The sequence below is a fragment of the Pipistrellus hanaki genome (genome assembly GCF_964339955.1).
Source record: "Pipistrellus hanaki genome assembly, chromosome: 3".
NCBI lineage: Eukaryota > Metazoa > Chordata > Mammalia > Chiroptera > Vespertilionidae > Pipistrellus > Pipistrellus hanaki.
Window position 1 is genome coordinate 169,444,563 of NC_140505.1, and position 18,157 is coordinate 169,462,719.

The window sequence follows — 18,157 nt, forward strand, 5'->3', positions numbered from 1 at the left end:
AATAGTTAATCCATTCTGTTTCTGACTGTAACATACTAGTCTTCAAGCTGGATTGTTTGAATATAGCCACTGCACCTATTTAATGATCTTATCAAGATTTCCAGTTCATTGCCTTTCTGACTTTTTCCCAATCCAACAGCCCTCTCCCTTTTTTTTTTTTTTTTAATCCATCTCAGAGGCATACTAATCTGAAGCTTTTTATCCCCTCTCATTCTTTTTATTGCTTCCCTTACAAAGTCTTAAACCTGGCTAACCCTAACCATCAGCATTCTCCATGCCTGCACCTTCTCGTCTCAGTACAACTGAAAAAGGACACACAAGAGGGCAAATTAATGACCATAAATGCAAGACCACAATAAACTTATAACCACCATTGCAAATAGGCCCATTTAACCATGAACTATAGAGAATCTACTCAATTTCTCTGTCACCTTGCTCTTCCCACCTTGAGTGTGAGGAGATGGAGATTGGTGAATATATTTATACTCGGGTAGAGAGAAAAGTCTAAGCGTTATCAAAGACAAAAATAAGACAATTTAGTAACAACTTTGATGTCCTTTATTTTTTTTTTTTGGTGGGGGGGGGCCACCTGCGGGACAATTTATAAATTGGGGAGTATAGTGCCTTACAATCAGTGGAACACCTTTCCTGAAGGATATTTTATAGAATATTAGAAGCAGCAACATGAAAAACAGGGCACAATTGGCTAAAAGGTCTGGGATTTCCAGAGAGCTAGCAGGTCCTATTTTCTAGGTATGTGCACAAGCCAACGCTCTAACCATTGAGCAGCACAAGCCAGGGCTGGCTCAAACACATTTTTATTTTTTAAGCTTCTTTGTTTGTCTGTTTGCTTGTTTTTTAGAGAGAGTGGAAGGAAGGGGAAAAGAAACAGAGAGAGAAACGTCAGTGTGAGAGAGACACATCGATTGCAACCAAGGTATGTGCCCTTGACCAGAACTGAACTGGGACCCTTCAGTCCTCAGGTGATGCTATTCCACTGAGCCAAATCATGTATTTCATGTATTTGATAGCTAGGGCTCAAATACATGATTATAAAAATTCAAAAGTATTTTAAAAATCAAAATAAATAAAAATCAAAAATGATGATTACAATAAATAAAATGAAAAATACACAAAAGAAATCAAAGGCAAAAGAACAGATCAGTGACATGCAAGATAAGGCAGCAGGAACTATCCAACTCTCTCTCCCCCTTCTGTGTGCTAGATAAATGAAATGTAGAGAATTCAGTAGAGGACCCCAAGGCTATAGGAAAGATGGAGTCATCAGATGAAAGGAATTGGGGTCCCTCAATGACAGTCCCACCCAACTTGCATTAGACTGCAGTTTGAGCAAAATAATAACCTTTATGTGTGTGTGTGTGTGTGTGTGTGTGTGTGTGTGTGTGTGTAGGTCCCATTTCATTCTTTTGTGATTATCATTTACTGAAGGAACTTCCTTTTCTCTATTGTGTTCCTGATTTCCTTGACAAATATTAATTAACCACAAATATATGTGTGTCTATTTCTGGGCTCTCTATTCTGTTCCACTGGTCTCTGTTTTCATGCCAATACCATACTCTTTAATTATGATAGCTTTGTAATATAGTTTGAAATCAGGACTTGTAATGCCACCAACTTTGTTCTTTTTTTTTTTTTTCAGGGCTGCTTTGACTATTCAGGTCTTTTGTGGTTCCATATGAATTTTAGAATTGTGTTTGTTTGTTTTTTTAATTCCATTGAAATCTTGATAGAGTTGCATTGAATCTATGGATTGTTTTTGGTAGTATGGACGTTTTATAATATTAGTTATTTGAATCCATGAACATGGGATATCCTCTTCCATTTATTTGTGTCTTCTTCAATTTCTTTATCAATATCTTATAGTTTTTGGTTCTTATCTTCTTAGTTAAATTTATTCCTATGTATTTTTATGCTATTGTAAATGGGATAGTCCTTTATTTTTTAGATAATTTATGGTTTGTAAATTTATAGTTACAGAAACTAAACATTTCTAGATTCTAAATAATAAGAATCATTAGTGAATCATCATTGCCTGCAAAGAATTATCCTATTCATCTCCAAGTCACAAGAAGTTATATCCATGCTGTAGCTAAAAGGATATGGTGTGGAATATTTTGGTAGTGGCACATTTGAAGATTAAGCCTGTAACTTGTAAGCTGTTTCTGACATCTTCTTGAAATCATTAAACAGGGAGGAAGTCTCTGAAATATACAAAGTAAAATAAAATGGTAAGATCATATTTTTCTTAATTCTATTATTACAACAAAAATTTTATAGCACTAGTTAATAGACCATTGAACTATTCTCAAGAGAATACAAATGGAAAACATTTCTCCAATAGAATGACACACACCAATATGGTAAAGGAGAATATCTGCAATTTTGTAAAGCCAATATGTGTTGTAGTAATAATAACATCTAATTAATAGGAGTCCACATATATCTTAGACCAGTTTATCCATGTCCCTTTCCTACTTATTTTCCACAAAGATATCGTCTTACATTTTCTTAAAATAGTTCAAGTAGTTAAATAACTAATATAAGTGACAAATGATGAGGAGAGTACATGTCAAAATTATTCAGAAAGAAGTTTGAAGAAGGATGGATTTTTTTTGTTTGTTTGTTTGTTTGCACAAGAATCTTTATCTCTTAAAATAACTTACTAAAATTATGCAGTGGAGTTCCAGTGCATATAGCTTCATCCACAGAGGGGGATATATTGGGCAGTGAGTGTCTTTCCCAGGTGGGTAGTTGACAAAATTCCTCCAGCAATAATCATACTCTAAGGAAACACAAATCATTCAACAAATACAAAAAAAATTACTTAAAGAAAGTTGAACTTACTAGTAAATAAATGTACATACACTTTCAATAATTATTAATTCCAATGGGTTAAATCTGAAAAAAAAAAGAAACATCAATTGAGCAGCTGTTAAGTGTGTATACATTTTTTTGGGGGGGGGGGTCACTATATATCCTATATAATAAAAGGATAATATGCAAATAGACCGAATGGCAGAACAATCAAAACAACGAACAGCCGGTCACTATGACATGGGCTGACCACCAGGGGGTATGCGTGGAACATGGTGGGTGTTAGATGTGGCAGTATGGTGGAGCAGATGAGTGGGAGCACCAGACCAAGGTGGGGTACCAGTCGCTGTCATCAGCGTGAGCCTCTGGCAGTTACTGAAAATTCTTTGCTCCCATATGCCGTGGTCCTGCCCGGTGCTTGCATCTGCTGTCAATGCCAGAGCTGCTGCTCACACTGGCTCCTGGTTCCCAGCACCAGTCCCAATCTCTTGGCACCATTAGCAGGTGCAAGCAGGACAGGTGCCATCAGCACATAGGAGCAGGGACAGCAGGAGCGGGGTTACCAGCAGACAGGACACCGGGGGCTGTGGTGGCAGGAGCTGGGTGGGGGCGCAGAGGATGGGCTGAGACCTGCCCCTGTGCCTACTGCAGCCTCATGGCCCACAGTTCCTTTCAAGGTGCACAAATTCATGCACTGGGCCCCTAGTGTGTGTGTGTGTGTGTGTGTGTGTGTGTGTATCATATCTAAAGCCCTCTGGCCTATTTACTACTTCAGATGGACTAGACTCTCCCTGAACCCCTAAAAAGAACAAAGGAGTTCAATCTAAGATGGCTGAGAGGCCATAATGGTAAAGTAGAAAACAGTCATTTTTTTTTTTTTTTATATACTTTCCCTGCTATCAATTACGGACCTGGTGTTCTCTACATTATTTTGAACTTTTACTTCTGAGACTTCTACTCTAGGATAATCAATCTCCTGGCCACCAGCACAGTCTCTCATAAACACTTAAGGTTCTTGGTTTATTGTTTTTACCTGGGGTTGTCATGATCTGGATAGTCACACCACTCTTAATGAGGTCCCTGAGTCCTTGTCGGTTTTGTTCATCCATGTGGTGAAAAAGCCGTGCTACATAAATAACTAAAGTCACACCAGGTTGTTGACGCAAAAATTCTGTAATAGCCTTGGAGCATTCCCAACAGGGACTCCAGGATAAGAACCAGATGATGGAGCAGCTGGTGGATGAGCAAAATTGTCTTTCTGAAGTAATTTTTTCTATAAAATTGACTTCAACGTGCTTGGTGGAGTTTTTGCCTGAGTGTCGCCAAATCTTAGGACACGTGCCCCACTTGATTTCATAGAGCAGGCAGGCCTCTTTACGGAGCTCTCTGGGGTCAAAGATGGCTTCAAATTCCCAGGGTTCGATTCTTCTCCTAAAATATTGTCATAAAACTTTTAGAGGAAATTTTAAAATCCTTTTAAAAACCCTTTTTCTATAAGGCAAATCTAAAACATGATCTCGGGACACTTTTTCCCCCTCTCTATATCTAAAAGCTATTTGGGGAAGTCTGCTTGAATTATCAGAGTTTCTGTCACAAACACAGTAAAGATATTTTTCCCCAACTCATGTTATTTGGTTACCACTCTCTTTATACCATTGCTTATTAGTTTTGAATTCAGGTATAAATGTATCCTTTTTCTCCTTATGTTCTAATGTTTCTGTCTCACTCTTAGAGGTGCCATGTTCCACTTGTTAATATTTACTATTCCTCAATGAACTCCAACTGGATTTTCTCAGGTGCAGAATCCTCAAATCAATAAAATTCTATTGCCAAGCCTAAGAAGAGAGTAATTTAGCCTCAGGATTCCTCCACGTTAAATTCTATATACTAATTCCTCATAAAAAAGAAATTCAACTTGTTGTCAATGGCACCTCTGTGTGTCAAAGCTATGACTTAGGAAACTCAGGATTGTGCTGAGGCCCCTCCTTTCCAATAAGCTTGTTACACTCTAATATTTCTCATTCACCCCTAAAGTATCATATTTATTTATTACATAAATAAGTCCTCCCACATCATATGCTAATATATTCCTTGACCAAAAGTCCCCTGTTATAATGATATGTCTGGAAAATAGTCATATAATATAAAACAGGAATGGAAATGAAAGTGACAAATCAGTTCCTTGAACCTTTCACTAATGACTGTAAAAACATGTGATCTAAAGAGAAAAGAGCATTGGTAAGACAATAGCAGAACAAAGCTGGAAGGTCATTTATTTCAACAGAAACCAAAAGACAAAAACAAAGACAAAGAAAGCAATAATCATAGAGAATAAAGTTGGAAAAGGGGAAAAAAAGAATGGGAACATGGTAAAAGAGGGAAGGCCAATAAGGTTAACTATAGTCCTCCAGCTCTTAAATACCTACTCATTCTTGGTTGAATTAAATGCAAAACATGTGAATAAAAAAGTCTGAAGAACAGAATGGACTGGTGAATATAATGGAATCAGGAACATAGAAAGGGAGTGGGCTGACAATTCTCAGGGGGAAGGAGGTCTGAGGGGTGTGGGAAGAGATTGGACAAAAATCTTACACTTATGGATAAAGACAGTAGTGGGAGGTAAGGGCATGGGGTGGGGTGGGGAATCGAGTGGAGGGGAGCTATGGGGGGGGGGGGCGGAAAGAGGAATACCTGTAATAATCTGAACAATAAAGATGTATTTTAAAAAATTAAAAAAATGCACAACAGTATTATTCTTTTAATTTTTAAAAATTAACTTTTAGTGAGAGGGGAAGGAAGAGAGAGAGAGATTCGTTGTTCCACTTATTTATGCATTAATTGACTGATCCTTATATGTGCCCTGACTGGGTAGCAAACCCATAACCTCGGCATACTGAGGCGATGCTCTAACTAACAGCTACTGGGCCAGGGCTGACAGTATTATTCTTACCTCAAGGTGGGATCACCAGCTGAACAACCTGTTGACCAAGAGATGAGTATGTCAAGTAACATATACAAATTGAGTTGTACTTTTAAAATACATTTTTATTGATTTCAGCGAGGAAGGGAAAGGGAGAGAGATAAAAACATCAATGATATAGAAGCATTGAACAAACTGTCTAACCTATGACGCAAAGCAGGGGGAGAGAGGGTAAGAGATCAACCCAATGCATGCATATGAGCATAACCAATGGGCACAGACAGTGGGGGACAGTTAGGGCATGTGCTGGGGGATGGGAGCGGCTGGGGGAGGTCAATGGGGAGAAAATGAGAGTTATGTAATACTTTAAACAATAAACAATTTAAATCTAAAAAAAAAATTAATGATGAGAGAGAATCATTGATCAGCCTCCTCCCACAAGCCCCACACTGGGGATCAAGGCCCAAATCCAGGCATGTGCACCAGCCAGGATGAGAGTCATGAACTCCCAGTTCACAAGCCAATGCTCAATCACTGAGCCATATTGGCTGGGCTTTAGTTGCACTTTAAAAAGACAAAATTTTAGAAGAAAGGACAGATAAATAGTTATCAAGGATTAGGAGCATAGGTGAAGAAGAAAGGAGAAGGGTTTGGCTATAAAAGGACAATAAAACAGGTCTGTGCTGTTGGAGCTGTTTTAATCTGACTGTGGTGGTAGATGCACAAACCTATACAGGTGACAAAATTGCATAAAGCTAAACACACACATAAATGAGTACAAGTGAAATTAGGGGAATCTGAATAAAATTGATGGATTGTATGAATGTTAATATCCTGGTTATGATATTATTTTATAGTTTTGCAAAATGTAACTATTGGTAGAAACTAAGCAAAATGTACAGGGAGTCTGTATTACTTCATAAAGCTTTATTTTTTTAATTTTTTAAAATATATTTTATTGATTTTTTACAGAAAGGAAGGGAGAAGGATAGAAAGCTAGAACCATTGATGAGTGAGAAACATTGACCGGTTGCCTCCTGCACACCCCCTACCAGGGATGTGCTCGCAACCAATGTACATGCCCTTAACCAGAATCGAACCTGGGACCTTTCAGACTGCAGACCGACGCTCTATCCACTGAGCCAAACCGGTTTCAGCAAGCTTTATGTTTGTTTTTTTTGTTTTGTTTTGTTTTGTTTTAAATATATTTTATTGATTTTGTACAGAGAGGAAGGGAGAGAGATAGCAAGTTAGAAACATCGATGAGAGAGAGTCATCGATCAGCTGCCTCTTGCACACCCCCCACTGGGGATGTGCCGACAACCAAGGTACATGCCCTTGACCGGAATCGAACCCGGGACCCTTCAGTCCCCAAGCCGACGCTCTATCCACTGAGCCAAACCGGTTTCAGCAAGCTTTATGTTTTAAGTTACGATTATCTGAATTAAAATTATAACTGACAGGAAGAGTAATTGGTAGTGTGCAGAGAAGCTGAAACACCATTGGCTTAATGTACATATATATTTTTAAAGCACAACTCAAGAGAAAGGAGAAAAGACATCTGCATAAGTAATGAGTTAAAAAAAAAAAAAAAAGGCAGCATTGTCAAAGGGCATGTAGAAAAATATTATTGAACTAATGAAAGAGAGCCAGATTTCCATGGGAGCCCAGTGGTTACTGAGGCATTGACAGCTGCATAGAAGATCTCAGGGTGGCAAAATTCTCCCAAGACTGATATCTGTATTATTTCCAACCACATCACGCCAACACTCTTGCAATAAACAGCCTTCTACTGGGTCTCTTTGTTTCCAGTCTTTTCAGCTTTTAGTCCAGAAAGCATCAAATGCCAGGTAAAGGTGTTTAACCCATTATTTCAATCATGTTTATGCTATTCACAAGTTCTCCAGAGATTTTCTTTTACCAAAAAGATCAACCTCAATTTCCTTAGCCCGGCATTCAAAGCCCTCTATAACAGCACTTCACATTTGCCCTCTAGTTTCATTATAGATTATTTCCACAAACTCTTCCCTAGTCCCACCAGTGCACTCAATATATTACAAACACAATCTTTGTAAATTCCCTCAAAGTCTTTGTGTCAACCAACCTGGAAATGCCTTCTCTTTGCCAACCTCCATTCTACCTCTTTAGGATCCAAACTCAAATTCCATGACATCTGAAAATTATTTTCTTCTACAGCCTGAAGTGTTCTACCTCGCCCATAAATTTTTCTAAAGTCAACTAACTAACCCTTAAATAATTATCATGCTCTTATGGTATCACTTCTGATGTTGTCTTAAATTATTATTTAACAGTTGTATATTTTCCTTAATTATTTATTGTAGTGAAACAAGCACTGATTTAGTGTCATATGTTTAAAATTATTTATGGATGTCAATAGTTAGTATTAATAATTATAACAAGTCTTATTTAACCAAGCACAGCCAGTCACCATTCAGCAGATTAATCTCCTTTAAAAAAAAGTATGTCTACAGGGAGGCAGACATTTTCAAATAAAGTGAAATTATATATTTTTAAATATAATTAACATAGAAACACCCCCCACACACACACACACACACACAGAGTTTCTACCCTTTTCAAGACTATGAAGCTTGCAGGACCTCGATCCATTTTACCTTTGTCAGAAGCCATGGTGCTGTGTGCCACTGATTTTCTCCCCTGGAGCTATATATTGTGCTGATTGCTCCTGTCAACAACATGCCTTAACATTGTTTCTTCAGGAGGGATTGCTGTCACCTGACTGAGCAGATAATGACTCATTCCTGAGTCTCAGGCACTTACTGGTTGTCTACCAGTGTTTCCCAACCTTCTCTCATGATGAGAATCACCTGGTGGAGTTGTTAAAACACAGATTCCTGAATCCCAACTAAGAAGTGCTAAACTAGAATTTTTGGGAACATATAGGTAAAATTGTATACTTAACTAGTGCTCTAAGACAGATTTTATATACAGAGCACTAAGTTAGGTATGCAATTTTACCTATATGTTCCCAAAAATTCTAGTTTAGCACTTCTTAGTTGGGATTCAGGAATCTGTGTTTTAACAACTCCACCAGGTGATTCTCATCATGAGAGAAGGTTGGGAAACACTGGTAGACTGTACAAACAGGTAGCAGATTAAGAGAGAATTTGGTGTGAGGTTAGCATCAATGGGTTGAGGAGAAAGCTTTTGGTGCAAACGATTAATGCTATAGGGTAAATCCCTGAGGATCTTTGAATTACAAAGTTCTTTCCCTAATATTATATGAATTTTTTAAACTTTCCCTTCCCTTTAAATTAAGGTTAAGGCAAGACTGACACATCATTCTTTCTTGGGGAGAACAGAGAAAGAACAACTAGAAGAGAGAATTTTATTTATAACTTCCTCTTTGCTCTTTGCCCCAAATCTTGTTGGAAAGGGGAGGGGCACTGATAGATGCAAAATCAGAAGGACTTTGACTTCTGACTCAGGTAATTAGGTGACAAGTCTTCAGTGATCTCTCTTCCTTCTTGAAACCAGGGCTAAATGTAAGGCCAAGTCCACTTACTTTTTTTTATCGTCCTCTAAAAAGTGAATACTACACATATTCCCTATTGCCATTGTCCCCTGTTGTCCAAAATCTGTGTCAAGCTCTCTGAGTTTTAGCACACACTCCCAGAATTGGGGTCATTCTCGAGACTTAAAGCTCCCACTAGGATCTCAAATCTAGAACCCCTGAACTTTGAATCTCAAATCCTATGGACATAACACCCAAGCCCTAAATATAAAACTTCCCTTAGCTATGAAAGTCAAGCTGGAGTTTCCATAAGATGAAGTAGTTGTTTCAAGTGGCAGGTGAGAGTTGACAGAGAAGTGCCACATCATAAATGAAGGTCCTTTAGAAGTCAAGGATTTCATGACAGGTAAAATAACAACCCCCACCCCGTCCACACACAAACAATAGAGCGTTGGCCTGAGGACTGAAGGGTCCCAGGTTTGATTCCAGTCAAGGGTATGTACCTCAGTTGCAGGCTCAATCCCTGGCCCTGTTCGCAGCACGTGTGGGAGGCAACCAATCAATGTGTCTCTCTCGCATTGGATGCTTCTCTCTCTGTGTCTTTTCCCCTCCCTTCCACTCTCTCTAAAAAAATTAATGAATGGAAAAATATCCTTGAGTGAGGATTAACAACAAAAAAATTTTTTTTTAATTCCTATACTAATTAAGGCTGTGTGTGAGTGTGTGTTGGGGTGTAACTTGGGACATCATCAATCATGATAGATTTTCCAGGAAGACAAATTATAAACATATTGATATTTCATATCCAACATTTCATAAACCAGATAGGTATAATAGTTTTATTAAAAGCTTTACCCTAATTACTATTTCGAACAGCCTACCCACACCCGCATTCATCAACCACCATATCTTCATAATGCCGAAGAATGACATTGTCATCATTGTCCTGGTAAAGCATAGAAATGGGAGACAGCTTGGTGGGAATGCAGACAGCCTGGGGAATTGCCGGGTCAACCGCATGCATCAGTGCTTGCATGAATGCGTAATTGGAGCCATTGAGGGAAGTGGTCAATGAGAAAGGACAATCTCCATGGCAGTAATTTGCCATGAACCCCTTGGGGGCAATGATCCACTTGTGCCAACCCAGGTCCCGGAAGTTGATGAATAGCTGGTGACGATGGCAGAGGTTCTTGCAAGAAACTTTAGGGGCAGGGATGGCTGCCCTCCTTTTTCGGGAAGAATAGTGACACTGCTCAGGGTCGAGGGTCACAACTAGCAGGGAAGCATGAAGAGAACATCTCAGTCTGGCACAGGTGTCCTCGAGCTGAAAATTCAGCCCAGAGTCTCTCTGTCCTTTGACCAGTATCTCTAGGAACAAGCCTAAGTTCTTCTGAGGGTTATTACTCCAATCCTTAGCCACATCCAGCAGGTTGAAGTGAAGGACACCTTGAGGCCATGGTACTGACTGCAACACAAACATTTTACCTGGCTTAGGAATGGACCGGTCCCATGCATGAGGCTCGTGGACCAGGGACAGAACCAACTCCAAATCTGGCCCCAGGTTATAGTAAGTGCTGGGCCCCAAGTCCAGGCCCAGCTGGGCCATCGTTAACCGCTCGTTGGCTTTAATGGCAGACAGGTTGAAGTACAGGAGCTTCTGTAGGCAAGAGGAGGCTCGGGCAAGGTTCTTGGAGTGAAAAAAGGAACCTATGTAAGAAAAGAGAGATGTGAAGGTCACCATAATATGTTTTACTTTATATCAACCTGTGATGTAAATGCTAAATGTTATATGTATATCGCATAGTAAAGGCAGGAAATAATCAGTTGTACTCAAAAGGAGGATTTATTTATTTCACTCCTCATTTTTTAAATATATTTTTAAACTATAGTTGACATACAATATTATATTAGTCTCAGGTGTACAACATAGCAATTAGACATTTGTATACCTTATGAAGTGGTACTAGAGGCCCGATGTATGAAGATTCGTGCAAGAATGGGCCTTCCTTCCCCTGGCTGCTGGCATTGCCTGCGCTCCGGCCACTCAGCGCCTGCATATGCAAATTAATCTGCCATCTTTTTTGTTAATTTGCATACTCAATCCTGATTGGCTGGTGGGCATCGTGAAAGTACAGTCAATTTGCATCTTACTCTTTTATTAGTGTAGATTTTGACTATATTCTCTATGTTGGGCATTACAATCCCATGACTAATTTTATAACTAGCAGTTTGTACTTCTTTTTTAAAATATTTTTTTTATTGCTTTCAGAAAGAAGAAAGGAGAGGGAGAGAGAGAAATATCAACAATGAGAGAGAATCATTTCTCAGCTGCCTCCTGCACACCCCTGGAGATCAAGCCTGAAAACTGGCCATGTGTTTTCACCAGGAATTCAACATGACCTCCTGGTTCATGGGTTGATGCTCAACCATAAGCCACACCAGCCAAGCAATTTGTACTTTTTAATACCCTTAAAAATATGATACACTTTGCAAATTTGCATGTCATCCTTGCATAGGTACTATCTAATCTTCCCTGTATCATTTCTTTTTTTTTAAATATTTTTTATTGATTTTTTACAGAGAGGAAGAGAGAGGGATAGAGAGTTAGAAACATCGATCAGTTGCCTCTTGCACACCCCCCACTGGGGATGTGCCCACAAGCACGGTACATGCCCCTGTCTGGAATCAAACCTGGGACCCTTCAGTTTGCAGGCTGACGCTCTATCCACTGAGCCAAACTGATTTTGGCTGTATCATTTCTTTTTAAAAAATATTTTTATTGATTTCAGAGAGGAAGGGAGAGGGGGAGAGAGAGAGAGAGAGAGAGAGAAAGAGAGAGAGAGAGAAAGAGAGAGAGAGAGAGAAACATCAATGATATGAGAAAATAATTGATCAGCTACCTTTAACACACCCCACACTGGGGACTGAGCCCACAACCCAGCAATATGCCCTGACTGGGAATTGAACTGTGACCTCCTGGTTCATAGGTTGACCCTCAATCACTGAACCACACTGGCCAGGCTTCTCTGTATCATTTTAATTTTGAGTATATGTGCTAATAAAGCAAGCGCAAGGCTAGAGGTTCTGTATGTTTTGAAGTTGTATTTTCCCTATTTTTAAAAGAGAGAGAGAAGAGAGAGAGACAGACAGAGAGACAGAGATTTATTGTTCCACTTATTTATGTATTCTTCAGTTGACTCTTATATGTGCCCTGACCTGGAATTGAACCCCCAACGTTGGCATATCGGGACAATGCCCTAACTAACTGAGCTACCCAGCCAGAGCTAGTTTCCCTATTTTCAAAACTAACTTCTCTGCCTGGATTTCAAATCTTACCTATTCCTTGAGGAAAAGGCACAATGGAGTATACTTTTACCTTTTCTTTTTACTTTTTTTTCATCTTCAATTTCTATCTTTCCTTCTACCCCCCCAAAAAAAAGAAAAAGAAAAAAAAAAAACTTCTTTGGCCTAATGCCATCATTTTTTCTGGTTGGGTGGCTCCACCCTAAGTAAGGGTTATCGAAGTTCCTCCAGGTTTTGTGAGAAAATTACCACAGAAACCCAAACATTCTAACCATCCCACCACAGTGCCTCTACACTCTCCAGTCTCATTTAAAAAAGAAAATTAGCCCTGGCTGGTGTTGCTCTATGGTTAGAGCATTGGCCCACAACAGAAGGGTCCAGGTTTGATTCCTGGTCAAGCGCATGTACCTGGGCTGCAGGTTTGATCCCCTGCTCCAGTGGGGCACATGCAGAAGGCAACCTATTGATATCTCTCTCTCACATCAATGTTTCTCTCTCTCTCTCACTCTCCCTTTCTCTAAAAATCAACAGGGAAAAATATCCGTGGCCCTACCTGGTTTGGCTCAGTGGATAGAGTGCTGGCCTTCGAATTGAAGGGTCCTAGGTTCCATTCCAGTCAAGGGTGCATGCCCGGGTTGAGGGCTCAATCCCTATGGCGGGCGTGTGCAGGAGGCAGCTGATCAATGCTTCTCTCTCATCATTGATGTTTCTATCCCTCTCTTCCTCTCCCTTCCTCTCTGAAATCAATAAAAATATATTTTTTAAAAATATCCTTTGCGGAAACTGGTTTGGCTCAATAACCATCTGAACAGTTGATCTCCTTTATTTTTAGCTCTAATTCTAATATATTGGCCTCTTTTTTATTCATATCACTTTCCTTAGGCATCAGAAGACAAAACAAGACAAAAGCCAGAATGGACATATTTAAAAAGATGAAAATGAAAAACTACTATATGCATTCAGGAGGCAGCCAAACAATGTGTGTGTCTCTCTCTCTTTTTCTCTCTCCCCATTCCTTTCTCTGAAGTCAATAATTAATTAATTAATTAAATTTAAAAATAAAAAGACATCATTCCACCTTATTAAAAAATTAAAACAATGACAATATGTTTTGCTCCCAGGTTAACAAAAATTAAAAGCTAAAATTATATCTAGTGGGCTTCCAATGCAGCATAGATAAGTACATTGTCATATGTTACTGGAATGAAATACTAAATAGCAATGAGAATGAACTACAAATAAATGCAGCATGGATAAATCTCATAAATATAATGTTGAGTGAAAGAAGCCAGACACAAAATAAGGGTACATTCCACATTTAATTTATATGAAGTTCAAAAACAGACAAAACTAAAAAGTAATGTTAGATATCAGAACAGAATTTACCCTGTGGCGGAGTAGTGATTAACCAGAAGAGAGCATAAAGGGCCCTCTGGGTGTTAGTCACATTCTGTTTCTTGGTCTGGGAGCTGGTTTTCTGTGAAAACTCATTGAGCTGTTCTCTGTGATATAAGCACTTTTCTGAATGTATGTTACACTTCAATAAGTTCCTATTTTTATTTCTTTTTAGTGTGTGTGTGTGTGTGTGTGTGTGTGTGTGTGTGTGTAAGAGAAACATCACTTGGTTACCTCCGGGGATTGAGCCCCAACCAGGCTTGTGCCCTGACTGGGAATCAAACAGGCAACCTTTCCATGCACAGGACAACACCCAACCACCTGAGACATACTGGCCAGGGCATAAGTTCCTATTTTTAAAAGGATGGCTGTCAATTATGCAAAAGTGAGGGGGAGTGGGCAAGCTAGAAGGGGTCAAAGGGGGGAAGGGGGACATATCTAATACTTTCAACAATAAACAGTTAGGTTTTTAAAAAATAATAAATTAACAAAAATATTTTTAAATGTAAAAATAATTGTGGGAAAAGTGAGAATTTTCTTACACTCATGGTGGGATATAAATTTTGGAGGACATTTGCTATATACTGTAAGTATAAATGTGCCTGCTCTTAGATGCAATGATCCCCTTCTAAGAATTTATCCTGAGGAAATAATAGAAAAAGTGTGCACACACTAAAGCTATATTATTTATTACATGTCCTTGCCCATCAACAGGGTGTCAGTTACATAAATTATAGCATATCTATACAATGGAATATCATGCAACCATTAAAATGAAAATAAGTTGACAATTTGTTTTGATTTATGTGAGATGTTCCTGTACAAAAGAATGTACAGTATGACCCCCCCCCCCATTTTTTTTTTTAGGTTACAAGTTTCCATTATATGTATGCAAAAAAGAAAAGTCTAAGAATATATAACTGCTGGTTTTCTCTAGGCCCTAGAGTCTAGGGGAAGAGTTAGGAGAGATGATAGTGAGATTATGTCGTCCCTCCTCCTCCCCTCGACACACACCATATTTTGATAGGATTTATTATCACAAAAATCAAAGTTTAATTTCCATTGGGAAAGAAAGTAACCTCAGCTATTTCCTACTCCAATAAAAACCCCTTCGAACTAGCTCCTCTTACCTCTTAGCCCTCCAAAAATTTTCCCTGAACCCACACCCCCGAGGCCCTAAGCCTGTAATACAATACTCAGTACAAACGTACTTATGGAAGTCATTTGTCTGCCTCTAAGAATTTATCCTGAGGAAATAATAGAAAAAGTGTGCGCACACTAAAGCTATATTATATAATAGGGCAAATATATATATAATAGGGCAAATTTTATCTTTAATCTCTGTAGTCTCATGGCCATACACTGTTCCCGGTACACAGCATCAAACACATGCTTCATGGACAAATAAATATTTAAATCTCTAGTTGCTGTAAAACTAACCATTAAGACTCTCACGGCCGCCTTTGAACCACTTGGGAGGCCACATAGAAATGCAGATTACAACACTTATTCCTGACTTTGAATAAGAATTGGGTGGAAGAGTGAAGGGCAAGGAACTGGGCAAGATAATAAACTTTTAACAGTTGATCTGGGTCATTTTGATGGTTGGTTAATTTGGCAAATTATTAAATGGCACTCAATCAGATCCTTACAGAGAGTATGACAATGGCATACGCTATTGCTCTGTACTCATAAGCCAAAAATAGCCTTTTCCACCCAACAAAAGTAGTGGGAGGTATGAGAAGAGAAGATAGGCCCATGGTCAAATTAAGCTCAAAATTTTAGTCCCCTGCTTGCCATACCAAGACACCAAAAACACACTCGTAAATGCAATAATCCCCTTCTAAAAATTTATCCTAAAGAAATAATAGAAATTGTCTAAATTGTGGGCTAAAGAGTGGAAGACTAAGTCCTAATTGCACCCTCACCCCTCCCACCTAAACCACAGCACAAAGCTGTTGATTCAGAAAAACAGAAGTTACTTTAAATCCTGACTTTCCTTACACATTAGCTGTATGATCTTGAATAGGTTACGGGTTCTACAGTCTGAGCCTACCTTTCACGATTGTTGTTGGGATTAAATGAGATAAAATCCGTAAAACGCCAGCACATGACCTTCTATGAACCCCTCAGTAGCTTTCACATCTTTTCTTTCTTCACAACCCCTCCCTCCCCCACCAAAAAAATATATAAATATATATATATAATTTCCCCCCCCCCCCCCCCCCTAGGAAACACTCCAATACCCTTACCTTGATCTGGGACAAGTCGAAGTATGTTGCCCTGGACTCCCAGCTCCTTTACGTAGCAGAGATCTGGTGAGACCCCAATGGTGGCTGCTGTCTCTTGATTGTGGAAAATCTTCTTCAAGATGGAAGGCACAGGTAGGAATTTCTGAGGTGAAGGCATCTTGTCTAGACCCAGAAACTGGAGGAAGGCATGTTTTTTAAATTGGAATGTCTGGCCCGAGGCCAGCGTTAAGGAGAGGCTGAGAGCCAAGACTGGCAGGGAAGGCAGCATGGCCTCTGAGCTGAGACAAAGCTGGCTAGTGAGGCTGAAGAGAGCTCCCGCTCCCGACTTCCCAGCAATTCGGCTGCTGCTAATTTATCTGATGTAAGATAATCAAGTGTGAATTGCTCTCTTCCCAGCTCCTCAGAGGCAATGGGATAGAAAAAGAATCAATTTTTCCCTCCTCTTCCCTAGCTCCACTGTTCCAGAAAATAAGTACGCAAAGCAAAGATCACCAGTGTGTGGGCCTAACGCTGCGACAGTCTGAGGTTTGTCGGCGGCAGAGTGAAACGGAGACGCGCATTTATTCATTTCACAAGCGTTTATTCGGCATCTATTATGTGCAAGTGCTGAGACAGGTGCTAGAAACATAGCAGTAAGTAATTCAAAGTCTTGTCATCCATAGTCTAACTAGACAAATATATAGATAGAATGCTGTTAGAATATATCCACAGGGATGTGTGGGAAATTAATTCGGGGAGCAAGAAATCCTCCCAAAGAAGTTGGTCTACACTCTTTGTCCATCGGCAGCTCTCAGAGGGGCTGGAGTTTGTTCATCCACCTTTGTCCTCCTCATCAAAAGTAAAAAGTCAGACTCACTGGGTTCATTCTGGTTCCATTACTTATTAGCTATCAGACAGTGGGCATGTCTCTTCATCTTCCTAAAAATACTTTTTCTCAACTGGAAATAAAAACTGACCTTCTAATTTGCCATAGGAATCTGCTAAGATGATGTGTTTGGGTGTACTTACCATTTGTCAGGCATTGTGTACACCCAAAGTGTTCTCAGAGGAGAAAGCTTCAAAGTTTAAGTAGACATTTTTCAGTAAGACGGTCAGACATCCAGAACTGAAGGAATTACATGTGAAAAGATATGGGGGTTATTGAAAAGCTTAGTAGGGCAGCATATATCAATTTTTGTTTCTTTTTGTTTTGTTTTGACAAAGTACTGTGAGATTTTCAAATACTGGATCTTTTCCTCTGACTCTGCCATTGAGGAAGCTGACATTCCATAAATATAAATAGTGCAAGATACAAGTGAATCGGTGCTATTTCCACTTAGCTTGTTTGTTGCCAATGTAATTTTTAAGCTTTTTGTGAAGAGAGACTTTATTATTTTACATTGTTATACCACCTATTATAAAAACTTGTTTCTCCCAAAGGAAAAGTGTTAAATCTTATACATAATCGTTTCCCATAATTTATAGGATAAATCTAATGACTCCTTAGCATGTCTTTTAAGGACTTTCTTGGTTTGGTACCCACATTCCTAGCCAGCCTCATTTCCTACCTTCCACCACCATCAATGTTAATGTTCTAATGATAATGACCTATCTGTAGTTCTCCTATGAGCTCATTTCATCACAGAGCCTTTGCACAGGCCAAGTTCAAAGGTATTTCTATTGCAAAGACTTTGTAAAATAGATTTAGATGCTTCTTCTTTCTCCCACTGAGCTGAAGTTGGTGTCCATTATGGCACTTATCACAGTGTATTTCACTGTGTTTTGCCTATTTCCCTCCCAGACCATATAGTCATTGGGAACTGAAATCATATTTTTTCCTCTGAAAATCTCCATTGGACTTTTCCTCTTACTGACTCCATTGCCCAGGAAAGTGTCTGACAGGTAGTAGACATTCAATAATACATGTGCTGGCTGGTATGGATCAGTGGTTAAGTGTCAGCCCATGAACCAAGAGAT

The 18,157-nt window shown here is 39.2% G+C and overlaps 2 protein-coding genes across 2 annotated transcripts; both read right to left on the bottom strand.

Moving 5' to 3' along the window:
* Window positions 1–668: 668 nt before the first annotated feature.
* On the bottom strand, window positions 669–8,486 carry APOBEC1 (apolipoprotein B mRNA editing enzyme catalytic subunit 1). Its single transcript, XM_084879943.1, has 5 exons — window positions 8,392–8,486; window positions 5,786–5,813; window positions 3,869–4,266; window positions 2,685–2,803; window positions 669–2,222 (listed from the first exon to the last, which is right to left on the bottom strand). Exons 1-5 carry the CDS (start codon window positions 8,405–8,407, stop codon window positions 2,094–2,096), a joined length of 690 nt encoding a protein of 229 aa, XP_084736069.1. The 5' UTR covers window positions 8,408–8,486; the 3' UTR covers window positions 669–2,093.
* Window positions 8,487–10,062: 1,576 nt separating this feature from the next.
* Window positions 10,063–16,547, bottom strand: GDF3 (growth differentiation factor 3). Its single transcript, XM_084880220.1, has 2 exons — window positions 16,202–16,547; window positions 10,063–10,958 (listed from the first exon to the last, which is right to left on the bottom strand). The coding sequence occupies exons 1-2, from the start codon at window positions 16,467–16,469 to the stop codon at window positions 10,129–10,131; spliced, it is 1,098 nt and encodes a 365-aa protein (XP_084736346.1). The 5' UTR covers window positions 16,470–16,547; the 3' UTR covers window positions 10,063–10,128.
* Window positions 16,548–18,157: the final 1,610 nt, after the last annotated feature.